The 22,940-nt window shown below is 45.7% G+C and overlaps 1 protein-coding gene across 1 annotated transcript in view; it reads right to left on the reverse strand.

Annotated features, from left to right (window-relative positions):
- CDC45 (cell division cycle 45) overlaps window positions 1-22,940 on the reverse strand; it is a 428,728-nt gene that overhangs the window by 289,171 nt on the left and 116,617 nt on the right. Inside the window, exon 7 of the mRNA XM_086942644.1 lies at window positions 2,308-2,356. Coding sequence (XP_086798770.1) covers window positions 2,308-2,356 — 49 coding nt within the window. The remainder of the gene's footprint in view (window positions 1-2,307; window positions 2,357-22,940) is intronic.

Genomic DNA, 22,940 nt, shown 5'->3' on the forward strand with positions numbered 1-22,940 from the left:
TGCAGATCTCGCAGCGAGACACTTTATAAGAAGAAGAAAGACAAATATACTGATCATGCGGGGTCATCCGCTTTTGTCTGCAGTAAGAGAGGGACTTGAAAAGGTCTTAGTGCCAGTAGGTAACAGGCAGCAGTCTTTATTGGCCAGTGGGTGGTGAGGGTGAACTCATAAATCCGTTAAAAACTCCTCACATTCCCTGTAGCGTACTTCAAAGCAATAGCAGCAGCAGTATCTCATCTGCTGTGGGGCGGGAGGCCACCCCGAATTGCGCAAGACAAGTTAACTAGAAGCTGCTCCGATGGGGGAATAGCGCTTCCAAATATCGAACTGTATTATTGGGCGGCACATCTCAAGCAGATTAACTTCTGGCTGCACGCCCCGCAAACCGAACCGGCATATCTTGCTGATAGATGCTCTCTGGAGGGTAAGGGACTGCTCCGTAACCTTAACTCCCGGCGCCCCCCCCCCCCCCCACCCCCTCCCCTCCCCAGACTTGATAGGTCCAACACAGCACTCCGTGCAGTTATGGTACAAAGCCAACAGACGTCTCAAATGCTTGGGTGACATCACCCAAATGACACCATTATGGGACTCTTACCAACTTGGCTTCCTCCGTAATAGTAAGGGGTTTTAGGCTTGGGACGCCATAGATATATCAGTGGTGGGTGATCTCTGGAAAAAGGGTAGGGTGGTGGAGTTTTCCCACCTTCAAGCACAATATGAGATGTCCCAGACGGAGAGGTTTAGATACTTACAGATTAGGCACGCACTACAGGAGACTATACAGACAGGCACCCTCTTGCAGGAGTCATCTCCCCTTGAGGACAGACTCCTGACAGAACACATGCAGGACAAGGCCACTTCCATCACATACAGGAAACTTGTCAATAACAACCTGCCAGACGTAACGTCCGCATTGAAACAGAAATGGTCGGTGGAAGTGGGCCCCTTTGAAGACTCTGAATGGCAGGAGGCCCTCTCATCACCACGGGAAACTGCCATTCCCTCCAGGCTGAAGCTGGTCCAACTTAAGGTACTGCATCCCATGTATTATACCAGGACGACCCTGCACATAATGGGGAAAGCTGAGCACAAATTCTGCATACGTAACTGTGGGGAGGAGGGAACATTCTTCCACACCATCTGGGACTGTAGACACATGACACTATACTGGATAGCAATAATGCGCACGATATCCCAAACGCTTGACATCTGCTTGCTGCCGGAACCTCGCCGCTGTTTGCTCAATGTGTGGGAACCTAATGATCTTAGCCACCGGCAGCAGGATTGGATGATGTTGGGTATGTTTATGGCGAAGCGCAACATCGCCATGTTGTGGGGGTCGGCTGTATCACCGACGCTTAATAAGTGGTGCAAAGATATGGATGAGGCAATGGTGGCAGAAAAAGCTGTATACATCCACCGTGGCTGCCCGGGGAAGTGGGATAAAATCTGGGGGGCTTGGAACAAGTTTCGGGGTAACATTTGTGAGCCACCATGTGTCGTTGGGGTGGAGGAAGACCTAGACTGATTAAATACGGCCATGATCTAAGGGTGGAGAAATGCAATGTTAAAAGTACTATGTTAAATGTTTATTACCCTACATTCAATGCAACTGAAATGCCCGATGTAGCACGATTGTGTGATGTGAACAAATTTGTGCAAACCGACCAAATTGTTTGTTTGTACAGAAAATAAAAACATTTAAAAAAAAAAATAATCCTCACATTTTGCTGAAAACTGAAGCTAGTGTTGGTTTAAGAGGCTCTCTTCATGGCGGCTTTAAGGTCCAGGGAGTGTACTCGAGCCCAGAGACTCAGGTGGAGGTTCCTGTCCGACATCTTTTCAAGCTACCAAAAAGGATTTTTCTTTGTCACTTTTATTTTCCTACTCACTCTTGTAACAAAGGTGGCCGACATAAGACAATGTCAGAGAAGTTGGGGAATTATTACTTCTACTAGTGAACAAAATCAGATTCTGTAAGCAGATAGTTTTACTAAGGACCATATCCGACCTAGACACATTGATAACCATGCTGACAGCCCGTATCACGGGATACAAAACAAACTGTATTTTACATTAGGCTTTGCCCTTGATCAAGGTTACTTTGAACCCAAGTTCCCAGGAACCTCCACAGCCTGGTATGCTAGTGGATCAAGAACTCCTGAGCAGGCACGCAAAAGACTTCTCAAAATGGTTGAAGTTATGGTTTTCGCTCAAAGAGAAGGGACTAGACATTAAAGATGGCTAAGGCCCCTAACTTATGTCTTTGGAATTATTATTTAGGAATGAGAATGGTATACTCACAGAAGTACCGTGATATTCATACTGCTCATAGTCGAAGAGAATTTCTTGCCTGTTGACAAAGAACAAGTTCATTTTCATTCAGTGGCATAAGTTGAAGTAGACTTGCATCAGTAAAGCTCTTCAACCAGTACAAAGATGGTTAATTCACGTGCGGGTATCAGCAAACAACATTTTTATCAATGTTCTGTGTTGACATGACTTCATAATGGATCAAACCACTTTGAAAAAGCATATAGAATTGTAGAACCAAAAGTTGTTCAATGCATACATTTTGTACAACAGCAGCAGACTCGAGGCACTGCTCCCCAAATAAGGAAACTATATCAAAGACCTTTTTGTTCCTTTGATTTTTGTCACTGCATATCTAAATGTATGTTCTGCATCACAAAATTGTTCCCATTCAAAACTACGTTGCTTCAATTCATGCAAGATTATTAAGCCAATGACCCATCAAACAAGAACATTTTATGTTACAGTTTTGTACAACTTGTTCAAGTTATAGAAGGCTGTTGCAGCACCAAAAAGGACATGCAATAAGTGGTCAACTGTGCACAAAGAAACTGAATCGATCTGAGTGAAAACTCCACAGGTGTAATAGAGGAAATATTTAACTTCTAGTATGGGAAATGTACTAAGTGTAATGTATGGAAAAACAACCTCCACAATTATTTACAGTTAGTACATGGAAAGGAAAATCAAGTATTTAGCCCATGAGAGGGGTGAGGGCAGGAGCAGACCATGGAGTTGGTAAGGGTTAGGCAGTGGCATGGATGTTGATCATCAGTGTAAGCAACTACGATGTGAAGAAGGTGAAGAGCTTGAGGTAGCTTACATGTACGCTTAAAATTATGCTGCAAGCATTCACATGAGAACTGCAAAGAGTGGACTGCAATACCTCAAGCAGAGGAAACTAAGAAGCAGGCAGAAAAAACACCTACACTGGTGGTGGGATGTGTAAGAAGGGAAAATAGGGGTGGGCAAACGCCAGCAGTTATGCTTTAAGCATTCAAGCATGGCAGGTGAGGTGCAGGGAGCAGTGGCTGGATAAGAACTGGCAGTTAAACCATCCATAAAGTGAACATAGGGTGACTTCAATGGAAAGAGTAGTAAATGGGGCAGTGGGGCCTAGTTATCAATTTAATTAATCTAATCCTAAACTCAGTAATTTAAGTAAAGGGTGCGTACCCACTACCTGTTAAGACCCCACAGGTAGAAAATACTAGTAAGAAAACAGGGATAAATCCCTGTGTGGGTAGCACTGTTCCTATGGCACAAATGCCCAGTTATTAAAGGAATTTGTCAAATGAAACCTTTATGAACACAAGATTAACCAGTACATTTTCTTCACTTATAATTGTATTGACATTGCGGCCTTAAACAAAACACAAACATTAACTTCAACTGCAAGTTATTTGCTCATAACCATTTTGAGTGGATATAATTTCCACCTCTACTTTCAAAATTTTCAAAAAACAATTTACAATGGATATTTGAACCTGGTGTTAATGTACATGCAAAAAAAGGAAAACATTTTCCTTTTTTTGCATGTACATTAACACCAGGTTCAAATTTTTGGTACATTGAGGCATCACTAATTGTCACCTTTAATCGCAGTGTTGTTGAGAAAACCTCCTCCGTACACATTACATAAGAGTGATTTCATTTTGTTTGTTTACAGATGTGCCCCTGACGAAGGGACCATGAGGTCCCGAAATGCATTGGGCTGATTTCCCACAAATCTGCTAAACTTTTCTACAAGAGATTTAATGTCTACAACATCCATTGTAAATTGTAAATTGTTTTTTTTTTATTTTGAAAGTAGAGGTGGAGATTATATCCACTCAAAATGGTTATGAACAAATAACTTGCATTTGAAGTTAATGTTTATGTGTTTTGTTTAACCCCTTAACTGCTGCCGTCGGCCAACGGTCGTCACGAGCACTACCTCCCCAGTGCTGCGCACGACCGTTGGGCGACGGGCCAGCATTCGTTCTTCGAACGTTCAGCACTGGGCGCTGAACGTTCGACGCTCTGATGAGGTTAAGGCCGCAAGGTCAATACAATTATAAGCAAAGAAAATTTACTGGTTAATCTTGTGTTCATAAAGGTTTCTTTTGACAAATTCCTTTAATAACTGGGCAATTGTGCCATAGGAACAGTGTTACCCACAAAGGCATAACCAGGTAAGCCATGGTGACGCTTGGAAGAGTGTAGTTGAGTTGAGGGAAGGCCAGGTGAATGAAAGAAGGTCATCCATGTGCATTTCTGGGGTTCCAGCAAATGTACAAAGAAAGCAATTTGGTGCAAAGGAGCAAGGCATAGTTTGCAGTTACTCAAAGCATTAAATCAGGGACAGGGAGGGAGGAAATGTCATGTGGAATATATAACTAGGACAGGTGATGGCAAGGAATAGGATATAGCACTCTGAAGATTTTGTACTCTTGAGCTAAAACATTCATGGCCCCATCACCCACCTTTAAGCTGCTCCCAATTCCAGAATATTAAATAACTTTCTATCATGATTATCACCATGTCCCAGGGATAATTTGCTGACTACCCAAGAAATAAATACTTTCCTTACTAAACTAAGTTTATCACTGACAATGAATTAACATAACGACCTTGTACTTGTGATCGCCCCTTTTCTAAAGAAATGCAGACATCCAAAACATTCTTACTTATCACCTGGAAAAAAAAGTTACTAGCAATCCTAGTTCTCCCTCAAGGAAGCTTTTACTGAATTCATAAAAGCTTTTCACCCGGGTGAGAAATCACAGAAAAATACAAAAAGAAAGTTATTTCAAATGCTAATTTGTTCTATATTTTTAAGAGTATTAAATATCAAGTATTTCACTAACGGCAAAAATAAAAAATTGAAAAAACAGGCAGATTGGCAGCATAGCCACAGGGGAAAACCTCTACTCATTTCTGAATGCCTCACAGTCCCAGGTTGCAATACAATCTGGAGGTCAGTTTAGACAACTTGGTACTGATCTTCTACCTAACCTCTGTTTGAGATGCAGGAAATCAAAATTAATTGCTTTGACTGTGTACTCACTCTATCAGCAAATTGTCCAATGGCATTCTCAATAAAGGCATATTTTCTTTGTAAGTTAATGTTATGATTTACAAAATTTTGTAAGACAACTTTTTGGGGAAATAAGAAATCATAGAAACCACTGGAGATTGCAACACCCAATGAAATAAGAGTCTGCTTCATTTCCTAAAGTGAGTGGTGACTACTTTGAGTCACCCCGGTCAGATACTGGGCAGCCATTTCATTTTTAACTGATTATGCAGCTAATGGCTGATGGGAGCATAGATTATGAAGCGGAGGGAGATTTCATGACTTCGAGCTACTGATACCATTATTTAACGTTTTCGCCTTTAGACAAAGGATTATCACAAGATTCATAATTTAAATTAGATTTCACAACAGTAGCTCACCATAAGCAGGTGGACATTGGAGATTTTGTAGCAATTTAGGTTTGAGAGACGTTTCATCCACCCTAATCAAACTTGTATGGGTTAAAACAGTATCTACGTCCGATAAGTAGCTCTACAAAACTATCAACTAATGAGACAGCTTTCCCCGGAGGTGGAATGGAACTTTAGACTACTAGTTTTCTGATGGAACAGGATTACATATTCCACAATTCATTTACAAATTAGTAGCTTACTTAACGCTTTTTCCAAACATAGTAAACACAATATTGTCAAGCTTGTTTGAAGTAGTTTGTAGATAATACTACAGACCTCTTTTCCCATCAATCATGTTTAAGGTCTGTTCTCAGAGAAAAAAAAAAAAAGAGAAAAAAGTAGACAAACTTATGGCATTATTGAAATGAAACCCATCACCACAAAAAGAGTGGCAGGAGAAGAAAAAAGGTTCTTCACTGTGTCTGGATCATTCAGGCCATGCTGGCAGACAACACTAATAAGAAAGTACACTTTCCAAGTGAAAATACCAAATACATCCTCTGCATTACCTTTGCGGTGAGGGGACACTAAAACGAACTGCATCATAATCCAATCAGTTCATGTTGGCAGTGACAACGCCCTCCTGTAGTTGCATGCACAAGTTTGGGCAACAGGCACTCTGCAGGTTGGGGAAGTGGGTAGTTTTCACTTCACAATGAAGGGAGGGGGGGGGGGGGGTTAATGGGGTTGCTTTTCTTAGTTGAGTTAATGGAACCATTTGCTCATCAACGGAATGTGCTGGCAGGTGCGAGGGTGGAATATGCTGCAAGACTTAAGAGTGAGGACAAAGTCGCTTCACATGATCACATAAATGGTGGGGACGGATTAGTTACTTACCTGTAATCCTAGTTCTCTTCCAGGGGTATCCTCATCAAAGTCATAAGCACTAGAATATTCCCGCCCATGTGCAGGACCCCGGAAACACAATCATATATGTATCTCTCTATATATCTCTCTATATCTCTATCTATCTAGATCTATGCAACTGAAGCCTTATACACACCAGAGCTGTATAATGTTGTAAGGACTTCCCATTATATCATAAAACATATGTTAGAAACAGGGAAAAACAGCAAAACATGTTTTGAAACAGTTTTAATGCTCAGCAGTCAGCAGAAAACTCTCACATAGGACTGAAAGCATATACAAGGTTTTCTTTGTCCCTTGTTGCTAGACTCGCTGCGGTGCTCTTAGCTCCCTGACCAGCGGCCGGGCTTGGCTCTGCCCCACCATTGCCAGAATCGACCGGCCGGGCTTGGCTCCGCTGGTCCAACTGTGGTGACTACAATCCCCAGGATTCCACGGGGGAAATAGACGACGCCACTACCCAGCGCGCCAGGAGGCGCATAAAACAACGACAGGTCCCTCGTCCCGCGAGGAAGCATATACAGCTCCCAGGCTGCATTGCAAAAACACAGTCTAAAAAGACTGTAAAGCTAACTCATAGCAACATAGAGATAAACTGGCACCGTGCCTTTGAGACAGTCATGGCCCCCAGCTTCCCATCATGCTTCAGGGGTGAGAGGTTAGTTCTTTGCAGTGACTAAAAAGCCATGGCACAAAGATTTGACAATACCTTCAAAATACCATAATCCTTTGCCCGGGGAGGCGGGAGGGTTGCTTATGACTGATGAGGATACCCCTGGAAGATAACTAGGATTACAGGTAAGTAACTAATCCATAGTCATAAGAACTAGAATAGAATAGAGAGCCTCACCTCATCCACCTGCGGGCAAAAGAAAAATAAAGGTAAATTAACCAATAAGCTCAGATAACTAAGCCAGGATAGATAGAATACTATCCGAACAGATTCCTCAAGGAGGCCTGGCCCACTTGAGTATCAGCCCTGGAAAGGGATTCTAGACAGTAATGCCTGGTGAAGGTGTGAACTGATCTCCAGGTCACAGCCTTGCAGGTTTCTGACATTGGAGCATCATGCAAGAAAGCTACTGTGGCCGCTTTACCCCTAGTGGAGTGTGCTTTAGGGGACAAGAGCAAGGGTTTATGCGCCAACTGGTAAGCCAATTTTATACAGGACACTATCCATCTTGAAATGGATCTTTTAGAGGCTGGAAAGTCTGTTCTCATTGCACCATAATTCAAGAAGAATTGGTCCGATTTCCTTATGCCCTTGGTACCCTCCAGATAGAATTTAAGCACCCTTTTGAGGTCCAAAGAATGCAGCGACCTCTCCGCAGGAGTCGCGGGGTTTGGAAAAAAGGACGGTAGGGAGATGGACTAATTAATGTGAAAATCAGATATAACCTTAGGCAAAATGGCAGGATGAGCCCTTAAAACTACTGTGTTGTGGAGAAAAATAGTATAAGGCTCTTTTGCACACAGCGCTTGGATTTCACTTACTCTGCGCGCTGATGTTATTGCTACCAGAAAAAGCGGCCTTCCAGGTCAGGTGCTGTAATGTGGCCTTGTGAATGGGCTCAAAGGTAGGACCCATTAATTTGGACAGCACCAGATTAAACTCCCAGGGAGGAGAAGGATTTCGAACCGGGGGATATACCTTCTTCAAACCCTGTAAGAAATCCTTAACCACCTGAATATGGAAAAAGGAAGGTTGGCTGGGAGACTTTCTGTACGACGTAATGGCTGACAAACGAACCCTTATTGAAGCATATTTCAGACCCGCTTTAGCTAGATACAGAAGGTAAGAAAGAATTACATCTCCTGTCCCTTCGTAGGGTCAAAATGATTCTCAACACACCACAGGAAGAACCTCTTCCACTTGAACACCTATGACGCTGTCGCGGAGGGCCTCTTAGCCTCTTTCAGAATATGCATGCAGCCCTGCAGTAGATTCAAGTGTCCGTATTGTAGGACCTCAGGAGCCATGCTGCCAAGTTCAGGGAGGGAAGATTGAGATGGAGAATCCTCCCGTCCATCTTGGTCAGCAGGTCCGCTCTGTACGGCAGCCGCCTGTGAGGGAGTACTAATAACTGAAGAAGGTCTCGGTACCACCACTGCCGCGGCCAATCTGGAGCTATCAGAATCATTTTCATGTCAGATCTGAAGAGCTTGGACACCACCTTTGGGATCAGAAGCAGAGGAGTAAAGGCGTAGGCAAATGTCTGACCAATCCATCAAAAAGTGCATTCCCCCTTGTCCCTAGACAGTGGAATCTGGACGCGAAGGCGTGGCATTTTTTGTTTTTGTGGTCTGCAAACAAATCTATTGATGGACGACCCCACTGATGGAAAATATCTGCCACCACCTCCTCATGCAGCACCCAGTCTGGCTGATCTTCGAAGTGCCGACTGAGTGAGTCTGCCTTGACATTCTGCTCTCCCGGAAGGTGCACTGCCACTATGGAGAGGTTCCAAGCCAGAAGCCAGTGCCAGATCGCTTGAGCCTCCAGGGAGAGAGGTCGAGAGCATGTACCACCCTGTTTGTTTAGATAGTACATGGTGGTCGTGTTGTCTGTCTAGACCAGGATCGAGTTGGACCTGATCAACGGTAAGAAAGCTTTCAGAGCCAGATGGACTGCTCGTAGCTCCAGCATGTTTATGTGGTAGGACTGTTCCTTCGTGGACCACCAGCTCTGCATTTGAAGGCACCCCATGAGTGCCCCCCATCCCTGCAGAGATGCATTCGTTACCAACGACTGCACTGGAACTGGTTGATGGAAAGGGACTCCCACCAACAGATTCTGCGGCAGAGTCCACCACTTGATGGAGGATTTCGCTGCTTGGGAGAGCACGATCTGATCTTCCCAGCGACCAGTTGCTTGGTCCCATTTGTCTTCTATGTCTTGCTGCAACAGTCGCATTCTCAGCTTGGCGTTGGGGATGAGAAATATGAAGGAGGCCATTGACCCCAGCAGAGATGAAACTTGCCGGACTGTTGGGCGTTCCGTCTCGAGCAGAACCTTGCACTTCTGCTGCATCGAAGAAAGTCTCTCCCCCGAAGGAAACGCTCTTCCTTTCTTTGAATCCAGAGTCGATCCTAGATAGTGGATCGTCTGGCTGGGCTGTTCTACAGACTTCTCCATGTTGACATGAAGGCCCAGATCGTGTAGTTGCTGTAGACAGACTTGGAAGTCGCTCCTTACTTGCTGAGGCGACGGTCCTTTGAGGAGCCAATCGTCTAAGTAAGGGTAGACGAACAGACCTTTTCTGTGTAAGGCGGCTGCTACCACTGCCATGCACTTGGTAAAGACTTGTGGAGCAGACTTGAGCCCGAAGGTTAAGACTTTGTACTGGTAATGTTTGTGACCGACCACAAACCGCAGACACTTGCAATGACGTGAAGTAATGGGTATATGGAAGTACGCATCTTGTAGGTCCACCAAACACATCCAATCCCCTGTTTGTAGATGTGGACATATTTGGTGAAGGGCCAACATGCGAAACTTCTCCTTTACGATGACTCTTTTCAGCAGGTGAAGGTCCAGGATAGGTCTGAACTTGTGCTCCTGGTCTCTTTTGGACACAAGGAAGTACCTGGAGTAGACTCCCTTCCCTCACTGTGCGGAAGGAACCTCTTCTATGGCCTTTTTTCATAGAAGGGTTGCCACTTCCTGCCGGAGCAACTTTAGTTGGTGAGGACAAGATCTTTTTGGAGGAATGTCCTTTGGAAGCACACGAAAACGTAGTGCGTATCCATTGCGCAGTATATGGAGCACCCAACGATCTTTTGTGATGCTGCACCACTCTGCCAGATGTGAAGCACTTCCACCCACTGGAGTGGGCAACGGCGCAAGAGGAAGCCACAGCTCATTGCTTCCCTGCCGATCTGGCCGTGGTAGAGGACTGCTGCTGGTGACCACCTCTACCTCTGTTCGATTTACGGCCCTTATATTGAGACTTGCCCTGGTTTTTTCCCTGGGACCACTGAGGGGTTTGAACCCGCTGTTGGTATCCCTTGCGCTGGTTGGGCCTGTATCGCTTTTGGAACTCCTTTTTCTCCAAACGCAGGACTTTGAGGGTATTGAGTTCCACCTTTATCCTGCCCATTTCTTCATCTGTATGGGTGCCAAACAGAGATGAGCCAGAGAATGGGAGGTTTAGGATTCCTTGTTGAGCATCAGGCTTGAGTGCTGTCAGCCTCAACCAGGAGGACCTTCTGGCGCAAACCCCATAGGCATAAGAATGCGCCAATAGATTAGCGCCGTCTGCTGCTGTGCTGATCACTTGGCTGGCAACAAGTGACCCATCAGTAATGATCTTTCTGATCCTCTTTTGGCAGCTTCTCTATGAAGCGGTCCAGGGAGTCCCACAAGGCCCTATCATATCAGCCTAACAAAGCTGCCGCACTGGAGACTTTCAATGACGAAGCCGCCGAGCTGCAAACCTTACGTCCCCAAGAGTCCTGGGACCTGCTTTTCTTATCGGGGGGAACTGACGAAGACGCAGCCACAGGGTGAGTTTTCCTCGCTGCCGCAATGATCACTGAGTCCGCAGGCGGATCGGTCTTCAAGAAGACAAGGTCTGAGGAAGCCGGCTTGTATTTCTTCTGGATGCGAGCCAGTGCGGCCTTGATCGTAGCTGGCGTCAGGAAGATGTCCATCACTGTTAAAAGCAAAACGACAATCATGAACATTATCTGCGCCATCTGGTCTGATGGAAGTTCCTTCGCGCACATAAACTGCAGTCATTCTGACCGACCGCAGCCATTTTGTATTCTGTAGGTCACTTGTTTCACCCTGCCCTCACTAGCATCCATATGACCCTCTGGCCAAACCTGGTATGTGTGCTGAGGCCATAACTAACAGGCATGCCTGCCTTTGGTGGTATCTTCAAAAAGACATTCTATTGCCACAACAAACCTTAGCGCCCTTTGGCTACCCCACCACCTCTTCCTGTCCTCAATAACTAATGAACGTATGAACTTTTGCATTCTTCTCCCCTCCCCACACTTGTGTACTAAACCAAAGATTTCAGATACCGAGAGGACCCGTGCAAACATGGTTTATTGCACCCCAAAGAATCCGCCTTTCAACGGACAATGGAACTTATTTCCTATCAACAGTAAAAGACACTGAAGCCTGACCAGTCTCACATGTTCTCCTACCCCGAGGCAAGGACCAGCTAGCAGATAATCATCACTTGTCCGTTTGTTTATGGATGGGAGGGTATGAACCAACTTGTCCGGCTTGTATGGCATCCTGTCCGGGGCAGGGATACCAAGCTTACATCACACTGATCATAAAGATTACTTTGTCCTGATACTGGATAAAAGTGGCCTGCAGGTGAGCAGTGTCTGCAGTTGACGTGGTCTCCTCTCGAGAGTAATAAACCTTTTTCTTGCCTTCCAGTTTCAAGTGCCTGCCTCATTATTTTGATAGTAAATCCAGTGAATTAAGGATGACCCTACGCCGGGCAGCATTGGGGGTCTTAGGAGACTCGCTGCTTTTCACAATTGGCGTCCCAACGCGGGGTCAATCAGCGACATGTGGGTCCGGTGAGAGAGGTCCTTACGACGGAGTGAACATCTAATGACTGGAGTGCACCTGCCTGAAAGAAACCCTCGTCTGGCTGCCAATCAACTGAACTTCACCGGTCCGAACGGACCTCTCTCAAGTGACCTGCGGTCCTGACTGGGACCTTAGAGGAGTGCCGCATAGATATTGGAGTGAGAGGACAAACCGGCGCTGGAAGGGGAAGACGAAGAACTGTCCATACGGTCCGGGTAAGGTCATGAAAAATTGACTTTTATTGATTGAATAGTTTGATCGAATACTAGTATTCCTTTTTGAGTTATTTGAAACATTCCCTGCTTGCAAACAACAGAGAATAGGAATATTCTCTCTTTGCAGACAGCGAAGGACAGGTAGTGCAGGCTTTGTGTCTAAAATTGTTTGACATTCATGTTGACCGGTAAATAAGTCATGTCTGTTTTCTCTAGATTGTTTTGTAGTTGTTTTAGACCAGACCATTTGTTAGAGGTCAGTCAGCCGGCACTGCTGGAAGGCACCTCTAACAAAGACATGGACGTTAAAAATGAATTAGCCTCGTTAATATTGATTGAACAGAAGTTACTATTTGCAAATAGTAAAGGGCAGGTAATGCAGACTTCTTGTCTGAATTTAGGATTAATTGAGAGATTTATTTTAACCGATATCCATCATCCCGGTCTTTTCTAAAGTTGTTGGAAAATGGTTGTTTAAGCTTGAATCGTTTGTTAGATATAAAGTACGGTATTTGTCCCATAATGTATGACTCATTGTGGAACAAATACACAAAGAAGAAACTCGATTTTCAATGGCCAGTAGAATGAGTAATACAATTCTAAAAAGTTAAAAAGATGCAGTACGCAGAAACAATGCTAAAAGAATAGTCAAGATAAGTTTTATTTACAACATAAGCAATTTGTAAGATCGTGGCGTTTAGATATGTCAATTAAGAGGATAGTAAATTCAGCCTCTTTTACTTCGCAGCTCCCTTGAAGGAGCAAAAGCACACATTTATTTCATTGAACATTTTGGTACTACTATTATATAGTTTCCAAGGGAGTACTTTAGCCAGATATTGGTTGACTGAGCCCCAGGTGCATTCTGGTTCTTGGGGTCCTAAACATCGTAATCTTTATTTTGCACACCATGTGTTTCACCTACCTTCCCACCCACGTTCCACTCTAATAAACTTGCCGACCTTCAGAGGGGTTTTTTCAAACGCTCCTGAGCCTTACTAGGGGTATGCCATCCAGTCTAACATTAGACAGAAGTGAGATGTAAATCTATTAAATGAAAAGAGAGAAAATATCTTCCCTAACACATTGCTTGCATTGCCAAAGCCAGGGCTTGAAGAAACAACACAAGAAAGCTCATTTTAAGTGTTCGCATGACCTGAATGAGCATTTAAGGAAAGTCTTGCTCTGTTTTAACCACCCACAACCTCCTAGGAAAAAGGTAATCTGTTTAGATTGTAATATGGAGAAGCTTTTCTAGCCACCGCATTTTAGGAGTCAGGCGCAAACACATTTTAGTGGAGAAGTGTGGCTCAATGATTAGAGCGGCAGACCCTGATGCAGAGGTCTAGCCCGGGACCAGGGTTCAATTCCCCGCCTCGGCGGGTCTTGGGCTCAAAAATTCCACGGACCTGATAATTCTCGCCTCGGTGCCTATTCTAATCATGGAGTCCCACTCTGCAACTCTGGGCAATAGCTTGCTTAATCTCCACAACGGCCCCCACAACGCTAAGGATGCCTGGCCTCCACCTTGGGGGTGCCCAGGAGTGGACGCCTCACAGGGAAAGCCAGGATGGGTTCCACAATGGTATTCATACAAGCGCCTTGAGACCCTTGCGGGTGAGTAGTGCGCTATACAAGTATCAATTTACATTTTTTTTTACATTTACGTTTTAGAAAGGCACAGCTTCATTTATGTTACATAGAGTGGTGCACCCTACACAAGCATTTAAGGCATGTCCTAGTCAGTGGTTGCGGACCCCATGGGTAAGTCTGCCACCCCTGGCAGTTACAAATCTGAGGTTTCCTAGCACAGCTGTACCCACACGTTTTTAGGTCTCTGCTATAACGCGCTGAAAAGCGCGTTCTCGCCAGGGAACTAGTGTCGGCGTCTCAGCAGTCTGAGACAAGACCTGGCCGCACGCAGAATTTTCCCATAGGATAACGTTGTGCGCGCGGCCAGGTCTTGTCTCCACAGCATTCCAGGACTGACCGGATCGCGTTGCGCGCCTCTCTGGAATGCAGGGGGAGTCTGCAGAGAGGCGCGCGGCGCTGATAAACAGGCAGGCAATATTTCCCCTTGTGTTTTGGAACGACTGCAGCAAGCAAAAGGGAACTAACTGTTTTAAAACACTTGATGAAATCTTGATTCTTAAATTAGTAGAAATATACAACTTCGTTTTTTTTAAACAAACAATGCTGTTGCTAGCAACGTAACGTTTACCTACAGGGAAAAATGCTTATCAAACACTATAAATTAAATGGCACAACTTAAAAAATGACAGTAAATGACAATTCACACACATATCTTTACCGTGAACTAGCAAGCTGACACATTAATGCCACAGCACAGCCACTGACTAACTTATTTGATCACACAAATCACTAAAGTTTCAACCACACAGTACAAAAATCTAAATAGCATACTTGTCGATCAAAATGACTGACAAGTCAATCAACCAATGGAAAATGAACACATACCAAGAATATCACTGTTCCGCTATCTTGTTCAATTAGCAGCAAACTTAGGATCCAGTTGGAAGAAGCTTGCAAGATGCTTCATGTTAATTCAAACGAGGAGACAGTCAAAGGGAGGCTCATTCAGTTATGTTTCAACGGACAGTGACTTCTTATAAATGAGACAGGAAGTAACACTGATCGATTTTTTAAACTAGTTTAAAAACTTTAAATTGGACAGAATTATGGGGATCAATCCTTTTCCTACTTCAAGTTTTAAACCAGGGGAGGTGGTGTCCCAAGCGCACGTTTCCAGTTCCCACGCCCCTGCCCTCCGCATTGTGAACCAGCCACAGCTCCACCCAAAGCTTCCGCCACGTGGCTCTTGGAGGGTGTCTGCCTGGTGTTGCTTGACCTGGCCCAGCGAGGAGTGACTGCTCGAGAGGCCTGTGACAGTGGAGCAGCGTGAGGGTTCGGTAATGCTCTGTCGGGCTGCACTGGAACCCGGGGACTGGAAGCGAGTAGCTGTGGGGCAGGACTCGCCGCTGATAGCCCATTGGCTGATGGCTCATCGAGCAGTCCGTCTGTGGAGGTGCCCACTGAGGTGGGTAAGTGCGGGCCCATCTCTTTGCAGGGTAAGTCCTTCATTGAGTTTTTGAAGTCCCCAATATCACCAGATACTTTTTGGTAAACTGTAATAGGGTAGGCATTACCTGTTTTGGAGAGGGACAGCACGCATCACTGCATGGATTAGGAATAGGGCAGCAAAGGCAGTCGGCTGCCATTGAAACACTACCGCCAAATTTGAATTAGTGCTGCTGTTCGTTAAGGCACCAACAGGAGTTTTGATGATGCTGGTTGGGGGTTTAAATCATAAACTAGAAAGTCTTACTATGTGGTGCGGGCTAAAGCCTGCCAATGATCCATCTATTCATTCACCCTGACAGGGTGAATGAGAGAAATGTCGTGCCGCGCTAAGATGGAATGACCAGCGCGCCACCTACAAATACTGCAACATAACGATGACACATGGACGGAGAGGTAAACAAAGCAGCATTATAAAATGAAACTGCATGCAAGGCCAGATCTGGGCGGGGATAGAGCACTGGCAGCTCTGCTAGGCCATGACTGTCTCGGGGAAGGGTGACGGTCGGGTCCGTGTGCGTTGAGCAATGAGTTCTCAGGAAGCGTGTGTGCTCTGAGTTCTTACTTTGACTGGCCAGTAGAGCCACAGACCCGCAAATACACCAGGGCACATATAAGCACGCACACATCCAAGCACAAGCACATACATGCACATAAATACACCAGGGAACATATAAGCACACACAACGAAACACACGCACATAAACGCACAGACATGCAAATACACCAGGGCACATATAAGAATGCAAACATATGCAAGCACCAACACAATAACACATTTCTATATTGCCATGCAAGTACACAAGCAAACACAAACATAAGCCCCAGATGCATACACACATATATAGGCACTCACGCAGCCCACACAATTGCACATGGTTCCATTCGGCTACATAAAAACGCACACTGAATGCCACACAGAAACACGTAAAAGTTTTTTTAGATATGCCACGTGGATCCATGCACACACGAGGCATACACGCTCTCAAGCCAACACACACATCCAAACGCGCACATATGGATCTGTGCACAATGTGTCACACACACATGCACGGGCAAACACGGCCACCTGTTCACACATTCATCACTGCTCTTGTGCTGCATGGAATATTAGTTGGTGTTGCAATATTTAGCAATGCCAATAGCTCAAACTTCCGAGACCTATTGCATTGCAAATGCTTGTTTGATCTGGAGCTGCACTGTTTCCCCCATCCGCCCGCAAACTGATCTCCATGCAAATATTAAACGAGTTTGTTAGGGGTCTTGCCACTGTAACCAAGATGTACACCCTTAGAAACAAGGATGCACCCAATGAAACTTGCCACCTCCTATAGTTTCCCTATTCTGTGAATGGGGATAGCCCCAGACCACTGTAGATTGTTTTGTTTTTTTAAATGAAAGCATTAATCCATCTTCCCCCTACCTTATACTGAATACCTCTGGCATCTGACCTTTTCCTGCACGCGGTCTGTAATGCTGCACTTGAATGATCCATGTAGTGAACGTTCTGCCATTAGTTAACCTTGCTGCACTAAATCTTTCTGGGCTTCAATACCAAGGTGCCAAGGACTGCATCTCGGAGAGGAGTCTGATTCATGGTGGGTTAAAAATCTTCATCATCACGAGTATTGATGTGCTTTAGATGCTGCCCCCTCACCCCCTTTTCTTTAGGTTATAATGGTGTTTCAACTGAAGGGTGGAAAGGATTAGCACACTGTCTTTTATGCAAAAATAGGCTAGTGTTATGAAATTGTCCTTTGTGTGTAGGGACTATCTGAGTGCGTGAAATGTTTGTATAGTATGTATGTGTACGTGTCATGTGTGTATGGGTCAATATGAGAACGCTTTTGTATGGCTGGGTTGCTAACCAGGTGGCCAATGGGATGTGAAAAACAGGCCCGAAACTGGTGCCCACATGCGAAAGACAAATGTGACACATTTCTTACTAAAAATGTGTCTCCTGGAAGCCAGTAAATGGGAGGGCAGTTTACATCAGGAGCCTGAAGGTTTATTGCAGTACAAAGAGCCCGGCTCCAGCAGGTATCACAAGTGTGCAACCTTTCACTTTTCCTAGGAACACTTTATATCCTATTTAGACCAAAGTGACTAACACTAATGAGAATGATGAATTTGATTTATGTACTGACCAAATGGAGAAGTGAAGGGTCCCCTGGGTTGGGGTTCATCCTATCTCCCTCCACCCAGAAGTTAGAGACATGGTCATGTTTCAGATTTACCTCTTCTTCTTCCATCCACATTGAAACATAAGAGCTGTACCATTGCACATCTGACTTGCATCCCTACTTTACACCTATACCTCAACTCGTATTATCGTTGCTAGAAGTTGGGAGACACCACTGAGTATTAGTATGACTGTGCTTGTGGGTTCCAGAAGCCCAGGAACCAAGGGACGAGACGCTGTCCTCTGATGCAGCGTTTCAAAGATCACCGTTGTCGCCACCTGAGGGACAGACATTTGGATGTTGAGCTTCTGAGCCCCTCTCTGAAGCACATTATGGTAGGTGTTGATATCATCTATCGGACACACCCTCGATACAGGGCTGTCTGATAGGGTAGGGTCTTCGATCTTGGGGAAGAGGAAGACCACAACTGTATCCTTCTCCGTCTGCGATGGGAACTATGTCTTCGTTCCCGAGACCTGCCCGCGCGTTCCACACGTCTGGGAGAACGCAATCTGTCCACCTTCTGTACCAATGTTTGTAAAGGTGATCTATGGTTGGGACTGGTATATTCTTGCATCCACTGGGTCGCCCCCTATCCTTGCTCCAGTGATGCAGGGGGAGGAGCCATCTCAGAGACCAGTGCACAGCTGGGGAATCCTACATATGCTGTGGTGTAGACTTATGAGTATGTCTGCTGGATTCTGGAGAGGCTGACCTCGAAGGACATCTGGAGGAATGAGAGGAAGAATGACGTGAGGCAGATTCCGTTACCAGAACCACCGAACCTTCTCTATACCTCATTGAGGCAGGCCTTGATGTCTGGCTGCGCCTCTCGACGTCAAACCGTACCTTCTCCTAGACGTCGATCTCCGGTCTGATGTAGGAACGGGTCTCGCCGCTTACTTACTCCTCGACGTCGGATCTCTAGCAGAAGACGCCTGGACCCCCCTTCTTCTCGACCTCGAACGTCAACTCGACGGCAAACACCGCCGTGCAGATCCTGATGAAGGGGCTCTGCTCCTAGACGCCAAACGTCCCCTTGATGACTACGGCGGAGGGCTCTTCCTCCTCGACGTCGATCGTCGTTGGGAATACGTTGGAGGTTTGTGTAAATGTAAATGTAAATGTATAGGCATTTATATAGCGCACTACTTACCCGTAGGGTCCCAAGGCGCTTCGACCGCTGCGAAACCCTTCCTGGCTTCCCTGAGAGATGGTCCCTTAATGGGTATCTCCAGGGTGAGACCAGGCATCCCCGGCGGTCTGGTGGGGCCGTTAGTGAAGATGAGGCAAGCTAATGCCCAGAGTTGCCGAGTGTGATCGCTGATCAGAGTGGGCACCGAGGCGAGAGAATTATCGAGTCCGCTGACCCTGGTCCAGAAACCTGCCGCGCCGGGAATCGAACCCTGGTCCCGGACCGTCCTCTGCTCTCGGGTCTGCCGCCTCTAACCAGTGAGCCACACTACTTCACCGATTTGTCAATCCTCGACGCCGATCGCCGGCAGGTTGACGACTGCGGAGGACTCCTGCACCTAGACTTCGATCGCCGCTGGGCTGACGACGGAGGAGAACCTGCCCTCTGCGCCGAATGTCGCACTGACGACGGCGGAGGGCTCCTACTCCTAGACGCCGATAGTCGCCGGGTTGACGACGGCGGAGGTTCACGAGTCTTCGACGTACCTGAATGTCGATGTCTTCGACAGCGAGCCAGCCGATGGCCTTTTCTTAGATAAATGACCTACCAGTGGTGGATTTTTCAGCGCAGAGCCAGACGCGGAGGTAGAAGGGTGAGGGATCTTGCTTCTTGAAGGAGAGCTAGACCTCTTGGAACCCTTCTTCACCGAAGATATGCCTCTTTATGGGCTGGCAGAAAAATCTTCAAGACAAATTCTTTCTCTGTCCTTTAAAGTTCTTTTGGACAGGGTCTGGCAATGAGGACAGGTCTTAGGGTCATGATCTTTAGGCAAGCAAAGTATACAGACCTCATGAGAGTCTGACCTGGCCTTTTTACCACAAGAAGGGCAGGGGTCAAAAAGAGATGGCATTTTGAGTGGAAAAAATGGCCAACGCTGCCAAAAAAAAGACAGAACCTTACTTCAGAAGATGGAAGATGTGAAGTAAAGATTTCTCAAAAAAAGTGAAAAATATTTCTGACTAAAATCAGAAAGAAGTGGAGCTGTGTAACCAGGATCCTTCCTGGAGGAGCCGGAAAGAACTGACCTGTCACCCCTTAGGCATGATGGGAAGCTGAGGGTCATGACTACATTAAAGGCACGGTGCCAGTTTATCTCTATGTTGCTATGAGTTAGCTTTTCAGACTGTGTTTTTGCAATGGAGCCTGAGAGCTGTATATGCTTTCAGTCCTATGTCAGAGTTTTCTGCTGACTGCTGAGTATTAAAACAGTTTCAAAACATGTTTTGCTGTTTTTCCCTGTTTCTAATGTATGTTTTATGATATAATGGAAGTCCTTACAGCATTATTCAGCTCTGGTGTGTATAAGGCTGCAGATATATATATATATATATAGATATATATATCTATATTTATATATATATATATATCTGCATATATATATATCCATCTGGGCGCAAATATTCTAGTGCTTATGACTGATGAGGATCCCCTGATAGAGAAACATCAATACATTCACTTCTGGACCTGGAATGTGAATGGGCTTGGCAATAAAATTAAACGTACTCTGGTTCTGCAACACATCAGGTGTCACTCCCCGGACATAGTGCTGATGCAGGAAACGCATCTCCGAGGTAACCATTATAAGGCCCTAGACCATTTTGGGTATAAACTAGTGGGCCACGCCTGGTACTCGACGGACTCATGAGGGGTGGAAATTTTGGTCAAGACGACACTGCCCTTTGCAACTACTCTCAAGTGGTGTGACCCTCATGGCTGCTATGTTGTCCTATTGGGCACGTGGGAGGGCCACACCTGGAATCTCTGCTCTCTATATGTACTGCTGCAGCTCCAGGCCACTGCTCCCCTGAAAATGAGTGCCCTTCTACTAGACCTGCCCACTGGGGTTCATCTGCTGGGAGGAGACGTGAACCTATTGATGGATCCCTAGACAGACAAAGCACTGCACTGGGGCAAGCAGATGGTGAGGCTCTCCCAGCCTTTGTATCTGGAATGGGTTTGACTGATCTTTGAAAAACTGACAACTCGCACCTGAAGCAATACACTTATTCGGCACCACATGGCTAATTTTCATGACTGGACTACTTTTTCCACATATCTGGCCATGTGGGAGATTTTTGGGAGGTTAAGCACTATGCACAAGGGATTTCGAATAATTCCCCATTGAGAGTCCAATTCTGGGTTCCCAGGTTTGACACATCCACCTTCCCTAGAATAGATCCCAGGAGGCTGCAGGTTGGCGAGGTCATGGACAAGCTGCATTCAGCGACTAACTTACTTTCAGAAGAACCAGGGGACGGTAGAGTCACCCTGTAAGTTATGGGCGGCCTTAAAAATCAGTTATTCGGGGGAAGGCCCAGGCACTGATTGCGGGAGGAAGAGGGACAAGGCAGCGGAATGTAGGGCAATTAAGCAGGAAATTATCACTCTAGGGCTAGAGCGGCGGGTGAGGCGGATTTATGTCAAACTCCAACTGCGGCAGCATGACTTAAGGGTACTGGCGAAGGATGTGGCGCGGGCGCATGCACAGACCATTCAGAGCTGCTTGTATGAAGTTGGGCACAAGGCCTCCAAACCACTGGCTTGGCTAGAGAGAAGAGAAAAGGACTGGTCCTGGATGGTAAGTGTCCGCGAAAAGGTGGGAGTCATGCACACCGAGAGAGAGGCGATAACAGAAGTGTTTGCATCTTAGAACAAAGAGCTTTACTTACCCACGAGCACCAGAACAGGGGTGGATTGCAAGAAGTTTTAGCAAAACTTACCTTTTCAGACACTGACATCGGAGGCAACAGAGACAATGGACAAGGACTTCACGAGTGATGAACTAGTGACGGTCCTCAGATCCCTGCAATCAGGGAAGGCAATGGGAATCCATAGGTCTCTGTGGAATTTACTACAAAGAAGGGGAACCCCTCAACACTTAAAGGCAGGTAGACGGGGAAAAGTAAACTGACGACCAGTTCGGGACCCGGCGCGTATCCGTCGTGCGTGTGGACGTTTGAAAGTCTGATCTCCTGGAATCACTACTGATATCCGCAGTGCCTTGTGAATTATTTACCTGACAGTGGAAATCTGCCTCCGAGTTTACCTGGTTGTTGTGGACCGACATTAGCGTGGAATTTTATTGGATAGGACTCAAAAAATTCACTTTTCCAAGAAAAACGAATAGAGATAGAACGGAAGCCCTCCTTATTTGGATTGTACTTGTTGAGGCCTATATTTTCACCTGAATACGTGTTGCACCTCCTAACTTCGAGAATGACATCCTTCCCCACTATGCCTTTGTATACTCCCTCCCTGATGAAGGTGTAGCCCCGAAACGCGCGATGGCGTTTTCTACATCTGGGGACCATCTGAACGATCTGGGACTGTCTTCCAACTTTTACCTTCAAATCAATCATTGGCTATGATATTTTTGTGGAGTGGTGTGCTGTTTGTGATTGGAGTTGTATGTGTGCTGGTATGAAAGTGTTGGTTGGCATGTGGGCTACTGTGAGGATGTGATTGAGTTTTTTTATGTATATCCACTATATTAAATAATAATGATCTTTATCCAATTTCAAAGATGTATGCTATTATGATGTATTGGGGGAAAAATGGTGTTTTATTTAATAAAATCTTTATGACTTTGTAATCCTACTGTGAGATTTTTTATGTGGGGTTCAGGTTTCAGTATAAATATATTAGGACCTTCCCGAGGCCTACACCTGAATATTATGGGCAGGTAATTTCCTTTTGCCTTGTTCTCTCTGTGGAATTTGCCATACCCAAGTTAGATATGTTTCAAGCAGCAGGGGAAAACCGGTTGTCTCCCAGAAGGTCAGCGCACAGCAACAATTGTGGTGATACACAAACAGGGCAAGCCACCAGAGGAGTACAGCTCTTACTGACCCATCTTGTTCCTCAATGTCGAAGACAAATTTTTGGCCAAAGCCCTAGCGACTAGGCTTCTACACTTCTTCACATCTATTGTCCATGTGGACCAATCGGGACTTCATGCCACGCAGGAGCACACAACTCAGTTTGCAGGCAACTAGAGGGAGTCCTGCACTTGACTTGCTAGCCAAAGGCTGAGC

This window comes from Lissotriton vulgaris, chromosome 11 (genome assembly GCF_964263255.1).
Source record: "Lissotriton vulgaris chromosome 11, aLisVul1.2, whole genome shotgun sequence".
NCBI classification, from domain to species: Eukaryota; Metazoa; Chordata; class Amphibia; order Caudata; family Salamandridae; genus Lissotriton; species Lissotriton vulgaris.